The sequence below is a fragment of the Ictidomys tridecemlineatus genome, chromosome 3, assembly GCF_052094955.1.
Source record: "Ictidomys tridecemlineatus isolate mIctTri1 chromosome 3, mIctTri1.hap1, whole genome shotgun sequence".
Lineage (NCBI taxonomy): Eukaryota > Metazoa > Chordata > Mammalia > Rodentia > Sciuridae > Ictidomys > Ictidomys tridecemlineatus.
This window is the reverse complement of record NC_135479.1, coordinates 165,947,608-165,965,837: the sequence shown is the minus strand read 5'-3', so window position 1 is coordinate 165,965,837 and position 18,230 is coordinate 165,947,608. Positions and strand designations below refer to the sequence as shown.

The window sequence follows — 18,230 nt, the reverse complement described above, 5'->3', positions numbered from 1 at the left end:
TTGAAAATGGTATTTTAAGAACTGAATAGTTATTTAATTTTTATGCTAATTTTTGACATTTATGTTGTTCTAATTTGGTTGTTGTAGTTCCAAATGTATCTGCAGGCTAAATTCCTACAAGTGTTTCCTGTACTAAGGAAAATGTTTAAAGCTCTTCAATCATTTAAAATTCTATTCCAGAAAAGTTAAAGGACATTTTTCAATTTGCAGGGAAATAGTTTTCAGCCTCTTTTGGTTGCCTAGACTAAAACAAACGGGTGCATTCAGTAATACTATGATAAAATGGTAGTTAGGATAATGAATCAGATACTGTTAGAGCAGGAACTCCAAATATCGTTATGGTCTTCCTCCTTCGTTTATTAAGAACTAAGGCTCAGGGAAGTTAAGTAACATGCCTCAAACCACAACAAAAGTATCAGAACAAAAATCTGTTCTTACCACTGTGTGGTGTATAGAGTCTGACTCTTAGATGGCTTAGATGTTTCAAGAGTGCACTGCAATGACCAACTGGAGTCTTGGTTGGAGATTTGAGATTTGTAGTATAAGGATCAGATTCATGGTTTCCCTCAAAGCTTCCTGTTATGTTCGAGGATTATGGAAATGACCCAAGGGGTTGTCTCTTCATGATTCTGTTGATAGTATAATATGTTTTTTAAACAAAGGACTGCTTTCATAATTAAAAATGCACAAAATTCAAGACTGGTTTTCTGTAGTACTAATCAAATACAGAGACTACTTCTGTTTATCAGTCAGAGGTGATTACGATGTGAAAATACTATAAACAAAATTCAGTATACATCTGGCCAGGCAGAGCTAAGCTGTTTTAAAAATAAACCTCAAAATTTCAATAGCTTATGCACAGATAGAACATTGCTTTTTGCAAAATCTGGAGGAGGTTGGTTGTCAGTCCTCTCTGTTGTACAAATGCCATGCCCAGGTGCAAAGGCAAGAGTAGAGAAAGAGAAATCACATGCACTTTACTGACACAGCCTGTAAGTGATGTGCACCAATTCCACCCTCAGAAGCCAGAACTAAAATGATGGTTCCAATCCAACTGGTGGAGAGGCTGAGAAAGTGTGGGGAGGAGCAATCTCTAATAGACATTGGTGGTCTCCTTCACACACTGGATTCTTGATATTTTGAAACCTTGAATCTTCAAAAAAATTTGTTGGTAGTTTCATATCATTTCAAATTTTAAACAAAAAGATCATAGTTTCATATTACTTTCCTTTAAATAAGCTTAAAGGGCGACTGTATGATGAAGTTCATACTAACGTTTTAAGAAATCCTTTTGAACTCTATGTTAAAAACAACAAAACATTTGCTTAATAGTTGTGAGATAAGTCATTTAACTTCTCTAAACCTGTATCTCAACTGAAAATGGTATAATTCCTCATTCGTGAGTATGTCTCAAAAAGTAAGTTTGAGATGGCATGTAAAATACTTAACATGGTGTCTAAGATGCATGATAACTGTTCCGTGAATGCAGACATTGGTTTTCTTTTATTGGTATTACTGTCATTGTAGTGGCTCTACTATGCACCCATGATCATCAGAAGTCAGTATACTCTTTGGGGACAAAAGATGTTTTGGCCAGGTTCCAGAAATGAAATGTCTGTCTTCTGGATGTTCTTATCTTTGTAGGTCATGGGGAGTTTCAGAGGTCATGCCCTCCCTGGAACCTTCTTCTTTGTCATGGGCCTTTGGTGGAGTACAAAGACTCTTCTGAAGTATGTCTGCAAAAAGCACAAGCGGACCTGCTACCTTAGTTCCAAAGCATTATTCCATCGAGTAGAAATTTTGGAGGGAGTTGTAATAGTTGCCATGGCTTTTACTGGTGAGTGGACCATTTCTGTTTTATTTTCTCCTCCTGAGTATTTTCATATGCAAAGAGAAGCAAAATTATGAAATCGCTAAAATGAATTTGTATTAAAAAATCTCAATACATATTCTGATTATAGTGTCTATCTTATATAATTTGTTAGATAGGTAATACTTCATGTTCACACAAAGCCCTAGTCCTTAATGAATTAGCCTTAGTAGTTAATTTTCTTACCCGGTCAAGGTGAATTGCCCTTATAGAATGGATTGGAGCCTCTGAAATAATTGTTATGAATCGTTCAGATTCTTGAAAAAAAAAAACCCTAACAGGAATGATACCAAATAATACCAAACCCTAACAAATGATACCAAAATAATCAAGTGATCATGGGAAATTTTCAGTAATAAATTGTTGCCAATAGGCTGTAGAAAGGGGTCAGGGTTGAGGAAGACCTTGCTTCACACATTCATTCTTTTTTCTATTTTTCTGAATTGGAGAAGGTTAAGGCAGGTAGCTTCTTAAGGACCTCCCATTGCCTTTGAGGATTCTGTGAAGCATTCTATGTTTCTAGAGTTCCACTGCAGTCTCTCCTCTGTAAAAGGTAAAGCCTCCCATTTTCCCATTAGATTTTTTTCATGATTTATTCATGACACCAGGTATTTGCTATGGCCATCAAATTGAAGTGTAACTATTTCCAAAGAGATTAACAAATAAAGCAGCATCACTGAGAAAGTTAACTTACACATAACTGACTTAGATCATACTCTCTGTCTGGGCCTTCTCAGTTATCCTTAATTAGGAGAAAAGCTGAATTCTTTAGCATTTTTACTGGGAATCAAGGACAACTCCCTACTTTGTGGCAACTACTCAAAGATTCAGTATCCAGGAAGGAAGTAATTAGCCTTTATAATATTGGCCTTGAAAATATAAACTCCCAAATCATTCAGAATTTACTTTAGTCATTAGATTGGAATAGGTAGTTGAACTAAAATCATCAGCATTGAATATATGAAATAGCTGTTTGATTCATATGGCTTTCTTATTGAAAAGTGGTCCAAATCAGCATTTGAACCTGTAAAATAAGGGTAAAGCATCAGTGCTAGGCTGTTAGGAAATAGCTCCAAGAGAAGAATTAATGATGTAAGGAAGTCAGTAGATTGGAATAGTCATTGCACATGTCCTCTTGCCTCTTCATGCCTGCTGGGGGAAATTATGAAGAGGGTTGCTAAAACTGCTATATTTCTCTGCAGGCATGGCTGGAGAACAATTTATTCCTGGAGGGCCCTACCTGACCTTATATAAAGAAGGCCAGTGGAACCAACTCCTCAGCTGGCATCACTTCACTATGTATTTCTTTTTTGGGATGCTTGGTGTGGCTAACATCCTATGTTTCACCATCGGTTCACTTCCAGTCTCCTTAACCAAGTTAATGTTGTCAAATGCCTTATTTGTGGAGGGTAAGTATTTTCCTGTCCTTTTCTCTGTTAGTGGGTGTTTGTGTGACCCTTTATAACGATGTATCTTTGCTGTCTTGTTGCACCTGTGATTGGGGGAGCTGTAATGGGATATTTGATGTGTCCTAGGTAGGGTGCCAAAGACCTTCCCTCCTGACCTGTTTAGTAGAATTGGGCAAGCACAGTCGTTCAAGTGTGCTTTATTCACATTTCACATCTGTCTTAAAAGAATCACCTGTAATGATTCCTTACAGGTTGTCCTGTAGATCTTTATTTCCACTGAATTCTGAAAACTGAATTCAGAGTCATGGTATATGAATATCCCAAAATAGGTCAATCACTCAAAGCAGAAAGGCTTCCACTGTCTACTAATCAGCTTTTAAAATACTGGTAAAGTAAACCTCTGCTCTAATATGATAAGTAGAGTTGAAAAAATTCAGTAACATAAAAATTTGAGGTCCTAATTTTGAGAGGTTCATGAAAAATAATAGGCTTTGTTCAATTGTTTTCCTGTTTGTGTGAGAGGGGGTGGGGAGTAAAAGCAAGTGGTTACTGATTTATTTTCATTTATTACATATAAAAGAAATAGATTGATTATGGAACTACAAAAGCCCCAAATGCTTCCCTTTCCTCCCACATCTGAAGATAAGAACTTCTGCCTAATCCTCTGAGAATAGAGCTGAATGAAAGATGGGTGCCAACAACCAGAAGCAGCGTGGTTCTTGTTCTCTCCAGGTGTTACTATGTTTTGAAGGAACATCTTTTCCATTTTATCTAAAGTAAAGTGATTAGGATGGAGCTGGAATCTGTCCATGGAATAAAAAGAAAATGCAGTTAGGGAAACTTGTCATACTTGGAAGGTCCACCCTTGTGACTTATGGATGTGTTTCTTTCTTCCCTGAACTGGTTGCTCAGAGCAAGGCGTCAGCTTCAGCCTGCTCTTCTCTGTAGTCACCTTAATTACAGCTCTCTGCCCTGTCATATTTATTATTCATCATCTTGTATAGATGGTGATTTAAAATATAGTTACTGGAGAATGTCATGGTGTGTTAGAAGACAGAGTAAAGGTTGGAGAAGGGAAAATATTAGATTCTGAGGAAGCAGCGATGACTCCAAAAATGCAAAAATGCATTCTGGTGAGCAGCAGTGGGGACATGATTTTTGGACAATTGTATGTGTATAGAAACTTCTGTGGGCAGAGAGAGGGAGTGAGACAAGCAGTGGGCAGCATTTGGTTTCACTGACAAAGACAAACTGTTCCCCTCCCTCAATTAGCTTTCATCTTCTACAACCACACTCATGGCCGGGAAATGCTGGACATCTTTGTGCACCAGCTGCTGTTCTTGGCCATCTTTTTGACAGCCCTGGTGGCCTTCATGGAGTTCCTCATACGGAACAATGTACTTCTGGAGCTCCTGCGGTCAAGCCTCATCCTGCTACAGGGGAGCTGGTTCTGGCAGGTGAGTAGGGGTCTCCAGCTAATCTTCCCATCATCTCTACCTGTAGTTTCTGTTCTTATTTGATAGGGCAATTTGCTCTAGGCTCCAGAAATTTCCCTCCAGTGTGTTGTCTGTAGGGAGAATGTGGGCCTCTGAGAAGTGATGTTCTTCAAATACTCAGTGTCTCTGTTGGGGTCATTGTCAGAGCAACTGAGCAGGAATCTAGGTGTGTAATTCTTCCTCACACATCTGAACGTGTGAAAACTCTGCGCTGATGCTGTTAGTCAGAAGCAGATCATGATGCTAAAACTACTTAAAGCCTAATGGGTAGTAAGCTTGAGAAATACATGGGAGGCAGGAAAGAGGAAACTAATATTTATTTATTGAGAAACAACTATATGTTGGCCATGGTGCTGGATTTTTATGCACACGTGATTTTATTCTGTCTTTACAATAATCTGGAAGTTAGGTATTATCATTTCTAATTTACTGACAGGAAGATTCAGAGAGACTAAGTTACTTTCTCAAGCTCACACTATAAAGGAGTGAGGATTTGAATCTGGATTTGTCTGACAACAACAAATACCAGGCTTTTTCCACTTTATGATATCAACTCCATAATCATGGTGTGTTGTCGAAAGTATAAATTCAGGTCAGCGGATATATATTTTGTAAAGTCTCATAAATCATTATCTAATACACAAATGTAGATGTAAAGAAAGTCTGGGATGGAAAAAGAATGTGGTTTAAGTAGGGAAACCTTCTTAGAAGAGATGTTTAGTTACCAGAGAGCAGAAGACTTGGCATGATGAAGTTATTTCAGAGATTTGTATGTCATATGACAAATAATAAGACAGCATTGGGAGATGAGGAAAGGAGAATTATGATGGTCAAAATAGGGTAGGAAAGATGTGGCATTTCAATATGTCAGGGAGGGGCTGGGGCTGTAGCTCAGTGGTAAAGTGCCTACCTAACATATGTGAGGCACTAGATTCAAGCCTCAGCACCATATTAAAATAAATAAAAAAATAAAATAAAGGTATTGAGTGCATTTACAACTAAAAAAAATTAAAAATAAATAAATATGTCAGGGAGTAGAAAGGCTGTTATTGGATCAAGGAAGGGATATATTAAAGGGTCATTTTGAAAAAGTATTACAAAAAAAAAGACAAATACCCTGTAATGTGATGAAGGTGATAACTGGTAATTTAACCAGCTTTATACAGAAGTTATGTGTTAGATTATTTAAGAACTAAGGCTGTTAAATATAAGCTGTGTATTATTTTTCTAGTGGGAACACTCATTGAATAAATAGAATGTTATGTAAAACATTTTTTAATAACTTCTGCTTAAGAAGACACAATGAGTTTATGACCCAGTTTATCTTATCTGCTCCAGACATATAACAATGACAGATAAAATATTTTGAAATCCTAAAAAATAAAAAAGAAAAGAAAATTTTAAAAAGAAAGAAAAATAAATAAGAAAGTAAAAAAACATTAGACTACACTTAAGCAAAACAAACACAGGAAAAGAATCTTGGGGGCCAGATGCACAACAGAAATGCACAGCAGAAATAGAGCTGAGCTACCGGCATGTTGGTTCTAGGTCCAGAGCAGACAGTTATGCATTGTTGTTGTGGGATGGAACCAGATTCTTGGAACTCCTAAATTTTGTCATTTGTATATTTTATTTTCCTATTTTTTTCATCTGATTGATCTCTCACTGTCTTAGAAGTCCATTAAAGATATATATGATAATTACGATCTTGTCAATTTCTCATTTTCAGGTTTGCTTCCTTGTCAGGCTATTTTTTGCTTCTCTTTTTTTCAGTTGAATGATGAAATCCTCATTCATTCTCAATCTTTCTTGTTTTAAGATAAATATATTTAAGGCTATAAATTTCCCTCTTGATACTACTATAGCTGCCCTTTTGGATTATTTTGAATGTTGCCATTTCCATTTACTTCCCTATTATGTTCCTTATGTGTACATTTGTGTGTGTGGTGCTGGGGATTGAATCCAGGACATTCATGCATAGTAAACACATGCTGACCACTGAATTATACCTTTAGTCTGAGGAGTATACTTTAAAGTTTCCAAATGTATTCTTTTTCTTAATATTATTCATTTCTAATATAATTCCTCTGTGGTCAGATAACATGTTTTCTTTGAGTCATGTTGAGACTTTCTTTGGGATATAGCCTGATGTCAGTGGTTGTAAAAAAAAAAAAAACTCACTGTATTTGAAAAGAAAGTATATCATTTCTTTGTTGAGTTCGGATTCTACATTGAATTAATCAGCTTTCCTTTACTGTAACAAACTGAGCTGAAAACCTAAAAAGAGAAAAGGTTTATTTTGACCCATAGTTTCAGAAGTTGAAGTCCATGATCAGGTTTGTCCATGTGGGAAGGCAGCATATCATGTGGGGGAGCAAAGCTACTCACTTCATGATTTGGAAATGAAAGAGAAAAAGAAGAAGAGACCAGAGTCCCATAATCTACATTGAATATATGCCTCCAGTGGTATAAGGACCTCACACCACAGTTCACATCCTAAAGGCTTCACACCCTGGGAGCAAATAATTACCACTCAGACCTTTGAGGGACATTTAGGATCCAAATGTACACATATATTTACTAGATCAATTTTGTTAAAGAGCTTAATGTTCACATAAATATAGTAAGAACAAAAGGGAACTCCAAAGAGAGTTGAAGGAATGAATTATAAAAATAAGAGTAGAACTAATAAGTGATTCATGAGGAGCATAGAACTTAGTTTTGCTCTTATCTTTATAAGTTAACCATATCATGCAATTTCAGTTAATAATTAATGATTAATTAAGTCTGATGGAGAAAGATGTACTATATCTCAACTGAAAATAAGTTGGCTTAATCTCCCCCTTTTGACAGAGAAATGTTTTCATATTTCTTCAAAAGCTTTTCTAAGGAAGAGCTTTGAGATTAAAAAGACTGGAAAAAAATCTATGATTATTTGGAAGTGTTTTCACCTACCAATATGTCTACACCAGTTTCCTGTTAGGCCTGGTGGCCAATCTGAATAATTCTGGAGCCTTAGAGAAAAGTGAAAACACACTGTGAAAAGAGAAAAATGAGATTCCAGTGTAAATACACACACACCAATAAAAATGTCGGTTTAGCCATAGTAACTCTCCCACTCTTAGATTCCTCTGAAACAAAAAATTTCCAGGATGTTTATGGCCAAGACTCTGTCTTAAACTAACAATTTTATGTTGTGATTTTCTTTTCATCATGTATTTCTTCTTACCACTTCTCCATGTGTGGCTAATACTAAGAATAAACTAGTATGCAATCAAGTGATTGCATAATATGCAAATGAGTGGGAATTTCCTTCCCAATCTGTGAAAACTGGTTTTCTTCCTGAACCAGTTTACATTCAAAATGTTTTCTCAATAACTTAACCACATTATGCAATTTCAAAAATAAAATTCTTCAAGTCCCTGCATTCCATGAGTCATGTTTTCCTCATGGCTCTGTATGGGAGAATATTTCAATAGCTCACCTTGTGCTTTGCCCCTCCCAATCTCCTTCTCATCCTCCTTAAGCCAAGGTACATGCAGAGGATGTGGAAACTGTCCCTGTTGTTGTCACTTCTTGTTAGTTTGGATAGTTGTTCCCTCCATGTCTTCCAGCTCCAATACCACCCTCTCCCCTAACTAAAACCAGCCTTGTTTTGTCTTTAAGACGAAAACTCATTCTATAATGTCAAAAAGACCCAACTAAGCAGTAGCTGTCTGAGGTCTGATACTTCAGATCAAACACTTGTATAGGCTTATAGTGTTGAAATAAATGATTGGTTAAAAATATTTTTTAAAAAATAGGAAATTTACACTCAACTATAGAATGTTGGCCCCTGACTTATTGCTTAGTAGAGAAGATAGTTATTTATGGTTGAAATATGATACTAATGAGCTTAAACTAATCAAAAACAGATGTTCAGGAGTGGCATATAAGATATAGCAAAAAAAAGTTGCAGGCATTTTTTTTTCTTAGAATTTCAGGTTAGAAAGCAAATTAGGGCAGCAGATAAAAGTGTAGTGAGTTGAGGCTGGGGCTGTAACTCAGTGGCAGAGCGCTCGCCTAGCATGTGTGAGGCTCTGGGGTTGATCCTCAGCACCGGATACAAAAATAAATAATAAAAATAAAGGCATGAGATGAAATCTCAGAGTGGTTTTGCTTTGCATTTCTCTAATTGCTAGTGATGATGAACATTTTTTCATAAATTTCTTGATTGATTATATATCATCTTCTGAGAAGTGTCTGTTCAGGTTCTTGGCCCATTTATTGATTGGGTTATTTGTTTTTTTGGTGTGCTTAGCTTTTTGAGTTCTTTTTTAAAAAATATTTATTTCTTTTTTAGTTTTAGGTGGGCACAATATCTTTATTTTACATTTATGTGGTGCTGAGGATTGAACCCAGTGCCCCGCACATGCTAGGTGAGAGCTCTACCACTGAGCCACAAACCCAGCCCTTGAGTTCTTTATATACCCTAGAGATTAGTGGTTTATCTTATGTGTGAGGGGTATTTGCTCCCTTTCTCGGTAGGCTCTCTATTCACCTCGCAGACTGTTTCTTTTCTTTTCTTTTTTTTTTTTTTTGAATTTTTAATATTTATTTTATTTAGTTCTCGGCGGACACAACATCTTTGTTGGTATGTGGTGCTGAGGCTCGAACCCGGGCCGCACGCATGCCAGGCGAGCCCGCTACCGCTTGAGCCACATCTTTCACTGAGAAGAAACTTTTTAGTTTGAGTCCATCCCATTTATTGATTCTTGATTTTAATTCTTGTGCCAAAGGAGTCTTATTAAGGAAGTTGGGGCATAATCCCACATGATGGAGATTAGGACCTAGTTTTTCTTCTATTAGATGCAGAGTCTCTGGTTTTATTCCTAAGTCCTTGATCCATTTTGAGTCACTCCAGTCGGAATGGCAGCTATTATGAAGACAAACAACGATAAGTGTTGGTGAGGATGTGGGGAAAAAGGTACATTCATACACTGCTGGTGGGACTGCAAATTGGTGCAGCCAATATGGAAAGCAGTATGAAGATTTCTTGGAAAACTGGGAATAGACCCATCATTTGACCAAGCTATCCCTTTCCTCAGTCTATGCCCAAAGGACTTTAAAAAAAGCATATTTCATGGACACAGCCACATCAATGTTTATAGCAGCACAATCCACAATAGCTAAATTGTGGAACCAACCTAGATGCCCTTCAGTAGACTAATGAATTAAGAAAATGGGGCACATATACACAATGGAATATTACTCAGCAATAAAAGAGAATAAAATCATGGTATTTGCAGGTAAATGGATGGTGTTAGAAAAGATAATGCTAAAGATAATGAAGTTAGCTAATCCCCAAAATCAATATAAGAAGGCTGATTCATAGTGGAGTGGCGGGGGGGGGGGAGCATGGGAGGAATAGAGGAACTCTAGATAGGGCAGAGGGGTGGGAGGGGAAGAGAGAGGGGACATGGGGTTAGAAATGATGGTGGAATGTGATGGACATTATTATCCAAAGTACATGTATAAAGACACGAATTGGTGTAAATATGTTTTGTATACAACCAGAGATATGAAAAATTGTGCTCTATATGTGAATAAGAATTGTAATGCATTCCACTGTCATATATAAATAAAAAATTAGTTTAAAAATAAAGGCATGATTCTGTCTACAACTACAAAAAAATCTTAAAAAATGTGCAGTGAGTGATTTTTGTATTTAAAAGAGTATGTAATGATTTTGTATTGGCAAACATTTTAAACTCACTTATCTTTAATAACTTTTTGGAGCAGATTCTTAAGGATTTTTCTATATATAAGATCATATCATTTGTAAATATATATAGTTTTACTTCTTCCTTTCTAATGAGTATTTTTAATTTTCTTTGCATATTGTTCTGGCTAGAATTTCTAGTACAATGTTGAATAGAAGTGATGAAAGCTGACATCTGTGTGTTGTTCCTGGTCTTAAAGGGAAAACTTTCTTTCACCCTTAAGTATAATGTTATCCATGGGAATTTATTTCTTTTAAAACCTTTTTGGACTCTAATTCTGAAATAACAGAGTGAACTGTACAATGTACAAACCTAAGACATTTGGAAAGATCACCCATCCCCCGAGAGAATTATTATTCTTATTTTGAAAATTAATTAGTAAATGTCCTTTTAATTTTTATTTCCAAAAATATGACTTGGTGGATACTGTTACTAAACAGGCAGCTGAGCTTGATGTTTTTTTTTTCTGTGACAACTCAGTGAGTTATCTTAGTTAAGCATTTGGAAATGTACATTTTTGAGAATATGGTTGGTTATTTTAATATGGGCAATTTTGTTTTAAATTGCAGATTGGTTTTGTCCTGTATCCCCCCAGTGGAGGTCCTGCATGGGATCTGGTGGATCATAACAACAGTATGTTTCTCACCATATGCTTTTGTTGGCATTATGCATTGGCCTATATCATCATTGGAGTGAATTATGCTTTTGTCACCTGGTAAGTTAGTGAATTTTGTTCATGGATGTTTCCTTTCTTGGTGTATTATCTGATGGTCAACACTTCACGGTGTTCAACTTAAAATTCAAAAGAAGATTTTACTCCGTGCCATCCCATAAGACAGGGTAGCATAGCAAAAAATCATCAAACACAGAAATTGCCACTTAAAGAATACATATGTGCTGTTTTAAAGTTGGAATAGCTCAGTGGTGTCTCTGCTGTGCCACTGACAGCACTCTTCTGTGCTTACATATCTTTGCATATGCTGTTCCCTCTTCTGAATGGTGTAACCTCATCTGCAGTGAATCCTCCATTTAACCATGCTCACACACTTTAACTATAGCACCTTTTGTTAGTTTTTCATCTCTGTGACCAAAATAGCTGATACCAACAACTTAAAGGAGGAAAGATTTTTTTTTTATGGCTCTAGACCTGGTCTTTGAGGAATTTTAGTCCTGTGGACAGCACTAAATTGAAAATGCAGTGCAATGAGCGGAAATAGAAGAATAAAGTGCTGTTAGAGCTTGGAGCAGGCTACTCACCATCAAAACTTAAGCTGAAGCTGGAAGATGAGCAGGAATTAAAAGTAGTTGTCATGGCTCTTCTCTCCAAGGCAGCTGGTGCCAAGCCACAATTGACTTGGCGGATGCCAATTACCAGGCATGAAAGCTTCAGCACCTAATCCTTTGGACTTGAGCACTGATTAAAATGTTCTCTGCCTGCAGTGTTCTAAATCTAGTATTCGGTATGGTAGCCACTAGCTACTGGTCACATGAAAATGGGATTAGTGCCACATTAATTTTAGTTAATTCTGCCTGGGGTTGTGGCTCAGTGGCAGAGTGTTTGCCTTGCATGTGTGAGGCACTGGGTTTGATCCTCAGCACCACATATAAATACATAAACATAAAGATATTGTGTGCGTGTGTAACTAAAAAAATCTTAACTTTTTAAAATTAATTCAATTATCTATGTGGATAGTGGCTAACACATCTATCAGTTTCTCTAGATTCCTACTATCAGATTTAGCCTAGTGGCTGCTTATAGGCTCAGTGGTGTCTCAGCCTGTGCTGGAACCAGTTTTCCACTCTATCTAGACATGAATCCTAGGTAACCCCTCCTGCTCTGTGCTTCTTTGTGCTTTACTGCTGAAGCCACTCTGGCACTGTGGCTCTGAAGAAACTATCCCCTTGCCTAGCTCCCAGATGTCCCATAGGGTTTGGGTCAGACCACTTTGATCTGTACTTTCCTGGGTACTGTGTAATTCTGCTTTCTCAATCACCTAAATATGCGATGAGCTCTTTGTTAAGGCGGGCTCTGCCACCGAGTGAAACTTGACTTCTTCCTCTATTGTTCTAGGCTGACATCTGGGCCTCATCTCCTTAGGGGCTGTGCAGCCTCCTGGAACAGTGCCAGAGTTCAAGGAAATTCTCTACCTCATGTCAGCTCCTCTCCAGAGCCAAAAGAAGACTACTGTCTCTTCCTGTTTCAAAAATCTTCAGACGCCTAATGAACTTCTTATTCCCTTGCTATTTTCTATAAACCAGAAACTACGTTCTTATTTTTCAACCTCTCCCTTCCCTCACCACATGCTGTTCTAATCTTTTTAAACAGACAGTTCCCTCCACCTGGCATATCCACATTAAATGCATATCTCTTCTATGGATGCCTCTGTGATTCCTCTAGCCCTTGCTTGTCTCCCTTTCCTAAGGTTTTTTTTTTTTTTAATCAATTTATTCTCCACCAGACATTTTAAAAGTTGTGATCTATCTGGTGAAGTTGACTACCATGATGCTGATCAGTCAGCTCTCCATCACCGTGACAGAATACCGGAAACAAACAACTTAACAGAAGAAAGATTTATTTCTGCTCAAGGTTTCAGAGATTTCAGTTCACGGGCAGCTGGCTTTATTGCTTTTAGGCCTGAGGTGAGACAGCACATCGTGATGGGGAGCATGATGAGGGAGCAAAGTTGCTAATCTCAGGGCAGCTAGGAAGCAAAGAGAGAGGAAGGGTCAATAGTCCCAATATACCCTTAAAGGGCACATCCCCAATAAACCTACTTCCTCCAACTAGACCTGCCTCCTAAATGTTCTACCAATTCCCAATAGAGTACTATCAGCTGGGGAAAAACTTTTAATATGAGCTTTTGGGAGACATTTAAGATCCAAATTAAAACATTTTTCTCCTGGGCCCCTAAGGTTCATGTCCATCTCACAATGCAATATACAGTCACAACATTGCAATATCCATCCATTGCAAGAGTCTTCAGAGTCTTAACAGTTCCAGTATTGCTCAAAGGTCTAAATCCAAAGTCTCCTCTGAGAAGCCAGGCAAACTCTTAGCTGTGAGTCCCTGTAAATGTCAAAATAAAGTTAAATATATCCAATATATCATGGTACAAAGTAAACATTTCCATTCCAAATAGGAGAGATAGAGACTAGAACAAAGGGATGAGACAAAATCAAGACTGAAACCCAAGAGGGCAAATATCAAATTCTGTAGTTCCATATCCAGTAACTGGAGCAAATGGTACCATGACGTGAGCTTTAAAAGACTTGGATAGTTGCACCCCTATGGCTTTAGTGGCTGCAGCCAACATGACACTATTGTGGGGGTAGCTTTGCTTATTGCCTGCAGCCACCCTTGGCAGGTGCTTCACATTCCTGGCATCTCTAACTTCCTGGGGTCTCCAATGCAGCTTCAGCTTCATGCTTATACTTCTCAGGGGATGCCTGTATGGATTCTGACTCACACTATCTATACTCCCAGGTCTTCTTTGAAATTTTGGTGGAACCCCACAGCTCCTTCTGCATGACTACAAAACCACCATCACATGGATGATGCCAAAGTCTTCTGCTAGCTCAAGCAGTAGCTAGGTCCACTTGGACCATAGCTGCAGTGTCCTCGAAATGCCCAGATGGCTGAGCACAGTAAAACAAATCCCGAGGAAACAACCTGCTGTTTGGCCCTGTGTACTCATGGGACCCAGATGCTCTCATCCAATGAAAGGCTTACACTTTTAAACCTTTGAACCTGCAAATGGTAGAGTCTCATTGATTCCTGAGGCGCTTTCAAGGCACCTTTCCTATTGTCTCAATGCAAAGTTTTTGGCTTCTTTTTGATGGTGCAAATCTCTTTAGCAACTACACCCTCCTTGACCACAACTTTACATACACTACTTTTCTGGCAAATTGCAAATTTTTCAAAACTTTCTGTTCAGCTTTATATGCTCCCAATTGTCACTAGAAATCTGGCTCAGAGCCTCCATCAGTACCTATACCACAGTCTGAAGTCTGTGATGCCTTAAAATTTCCTCTGCTATACACACTTGTTCATCACTTTGAAACTCAGAGAAATGTAGACAAGTCCTTTGCCAAAACGTAACATGAATGGCTAGGGACCAGGTCTTTACCATATGAGTTCTTGGGGGATTTTAAAGATCCAAACCATAATAATTCACGTGTGTTTGTTTTATCTGCTAGCTATATTGTATTGTATTGTGGCAAAGACCCTTTTCATATTCCCATACCTCTTTTACACTGACAAATTATATATATATATATAGTAGGTACTCAATAAACACTTATTTGCTGTGATCTCTTATTCAGAACTTCTTAAGTGGAGTCTATATTTGTAAATCATGTTTCATATGCTATTTAGTTTGCTCTCATTTCTATTGGTAAGATAAAAACAAGAGTTCTTTTTTTTCTGAACTATTTGGATTTAAACTTTAGCAACAACTAAAAATATATTATTAAGATTCATGAGTACCTTTCAGTGAGGTCACATGAATGGTTAATTTACCCCTGAATTTCAAGGTAAGGATCCTTGAAAATCCACTGGTCAGGGCCTGAGTGATTCGAAAGTTATCCACAAATGATCAAGTGTTAGAACACACATCAGAATTTGTTTGATATTGCACAGAGATCATTACAAAAGCACAACTAGGTTATGAATCCCCAAATCTCTGGAAGATGAACCTATACTTCCCAGCTCTTTAGAACAACAGTTTAAATATTGCCTCATCCAATCCTGTGCCTTCACTCTTGATTATGATAGTTTATAGGTGGGAACTATCTGGAATTCTTATTCCAGGTATTACTGTTTCTCACATTTAAACACTACTGTTGCACAGAACTGTTTCAGGAGACCCTTTCTATAAGTAGGAGACTATTTCCTATTTACAGATTGGTATTCCAAGCAATGATTCGTGTGAACCATTTTGAATGAACAAAATAGAGATACCCGAATTATGCTTATGATAGCTTCCTGGAAATGCACCCATTGTCTCAGCTTGGCAGTTTCATATATAAATTGAAGAAAATATATGAAAGGAAAATGGCATATGTATCTTGATCTTAGTTCCTGGGCTTTGCACCATTTGAGTAACTAGCAATTTTTTATACTTCTTTTTTATTACCCTCTCAATGTGTCCCTGGTGCATTTTTGCATGTGCAAAATCTAGAACTACAGCTGGCAGAAAGAGCCTGATAAAGGTGTCTCACTATGTCTCAGCTTGGTGATGGAGTAACTGCAGATAGAACCAGAGAAGAGTCAAATTATGATGCAATTAATGTGTAAGAAGAAGCCATGAATTGTTTTACTTTCCACAAGAGTCTTCAGGAATGAAACTACTCAAATAATCCATTTCATTTCCCATGTATTGAAGATGTGCCTGGAGTGTACATCTGGAAATAAGATGTAGTTTTCAAAAAATAAAAAATAAATGACAGAAATCTTCTTCAGCCTTTGACTTGTCAAAGGGAATTGGTCTTTCATGAGAAGGCCAATTGAAAGAGAAGGATTGGGGCTGGGGATGTGGCTCAAGCGGTAGTGCGCTTGCCTGGCATGCGTGCGGCCCGGGTTTGATCCTCAGCGCCACATACCAACAAAGATGTGTCCGCCGAGAACTAAAAAAAAAAAAAAAAATTAAAAATTCTCTCTCTTCTCTCTCTCTCTCTTTAAAAAAAAAAAGAAAGAGAAGGATTGAGGAGAGTGGGAGCAATATCAATAGTCAGTAATCAAGGGTAATGATTTGCAGCAGTTCTCTTGATTCTTGAGTCAACAGATGTTACAAATACTGCCTAGTTATTGTTGTCTGATGAGTTGGAAATGACAGAATAATTAGCCTCTATAAACAGATGAGGGTCATTGATTTATCAAATGTGTATGGGGCCACTATTACATAACAGACATTGGTTCAGACTCTGGCTAGCATTAGGGGAGCAAACAAGTAAACTGAAGCTTTACTCGGATCCAGAGCACAGGGAAAGGCATGACATATTGATAAGATAGGCCAGAACTTCATCAGAAGAAGGCAGAAAATGTTTCAAGATAAAAATAGGCTGTTGGAGTTTTTCACAATAGAATAATTTTGGTGATTTGGTTTATCAAATTTGTTTGCACATTGCTATGCATTTTTGGAAGTTATGTTTTATTGATGTGGCCACAGTGCAATGTTCTTATGATAATCATGCACAGGAAAAGCTTTGCACAGTTCTTATTAATAGTCTTTTGATTACATTAGAGAAGTGAAGAGCCTGTGGGGGCTTTTGCCGCTAAGAAGCTTTAGATCTTCAAGTGTCAAGCATTGAAACTGCTACTCTCCACAAACCCACATTTTAGATTCTCTTAACCTATGAACAGGGTCACAAGGTAAAGAGAACTTCTCTGAACTTAATTCATCATGGACAGGGCCATCTCAGGCAGTTAAGTGTGGCCTGTGCCCTACATACAAGCAAGTCTCTGAAGGGACAAGTAAGGGCTGAATTCTAGCCAGACTTGGCATGGGGCTTGCCTTGGGTGCCAGCCCTAGGGAGGGAGGTGACTTCCTGCTTTTCCTTTACAGGGGAGGACATCTTTTTTTGCATTCACTGATAGGTGTGGCTTTGATAGAGAAGCTCCACTGTTCTGTTTCAGATTCTCTTTTGTTTTAGAAATGATCAAAGTTATCTTCTGATGCCCAATTAAATAATAGCATACTACATTTGAAAGTCACATTTTATCTTTTTACTTATAACCTGATTTAATCTACAATCATGCTCATGTAACTCCAAGCCAAATGAAAACAATTTTCCTTTTTGGGATGCTTCCCCTATTCACACAAACAATCTGGAGGTTTATAGGTAAATACTGCTCTCAGTTTTCATTTTAAACATCATCTAACAGAGAGGATTTTCTGTTTCCTCAGGTTGGTGAAATCTAGACTTAGGAGGCTCTGCCCCTCAGAAGTTGGACTCCTGAAAAATGTTGAACGAGAACAAGAATCAGAAGAGGAGATGTGATTTTGATGGGCATCTAGTCTATCTAGATAAACCTATTCACCTTTGCATTGTCTTTGCTCATGGTTTTGTTTTTTTTGACCTTTTGTTGGAGATCAACAGAGGATGACTGTTGTTTGTATTTCTAATTTAGTTAAAGTATTTGAGTTTAAATGTTTTATTTTAGCTTTGAGAATACTTTGGGTGATAAGTTCATTTTGCACAGAATGATATTCAGGGGCTAGAGTGAATTTTCTCGCATCATGTATCGTTTGATGCCCATATTATGAAACATATTTGTTTTATGTGCCTTATAGACAGGCTCAAGGTTCCTGGCCTTGCTACCATTTCTAACTTGTTGAACACAGAATTATAAATGTTTATCTTGTTGCTGCAATGAGAGATAAATAAATGCATGTACCTCAAATCCTTGTTTTTGTTATTGAGCTACACCTCACCCTTAGGTGATGCACAAGAAGCTGAATGACACAGAAATTCCTTTTGGTGACACAGCTCTCTCTGGAGTACCTGAGTCTTCCCCTGGGAAATGTAGATCAGATGTCCTGTTGACTTGTGTGATCTTCCCAAGATGAAAGCTATGGTCCCCAGTACATGTGGTTGCAAGACCACCAGAGACTGGGAAAGGAGAGTTGTGGTGTTGGCTGTAAGAGTAAAAAGTCATTCCACCATAGAAAGGCCACCCTGCACCCCCTGGGTT

The 18,230-nt window shown here is 37.7% G+C and overlaps 1 protein-coding gene across 2 annotated transcripts in view; it reads left to right on the top strand.

Annotated features, from left to right (window-relative positions):
* The window catches only part of Tmem45a (transmembrane protein 45A), a 65,333-nt gene extending 47,394 nt beyond the window's left edge, over positions 1 to 17,939 (top strand). Inside the window, exons 2-7 of one of the 2 annotated variants that reach the window (XR_013436926.1) lie at positions 1,645 to 1,837; positions 3,073 to 3,279; positions 4,552 to 4,736; positions 11,107 to 11,252; positions 12,609 to 13,177; positions 17,443 to 17,939. Coding sequence is in view for 1 of the 2 variants with exons in the window: in XM_005335057.4 (XP_005335114.1) it covers positions 1,648 to 1,837; positions 3,073 to 3,279; positions 4,552 to 4,736; positions 11,107 to 11,252; positions 17,443 to 17,536 (822 nt within the window). In the remaining variant the exon portion in view is untranslated. The remainder of the gene's footprint in view (positions 1 to 1,644; positions 1,838 to 3,072; positions 3,280 to 4,551; positions 4,737 to 11,106; positions 11,253 to 12,608; positions 13,178 to 17,442) is intronic. The other variant, XM_005335057.4, reaches the window with a different exon arrangement.
* Positions 17,940 to 18,230: the final 291 nt, after the last annotated feature.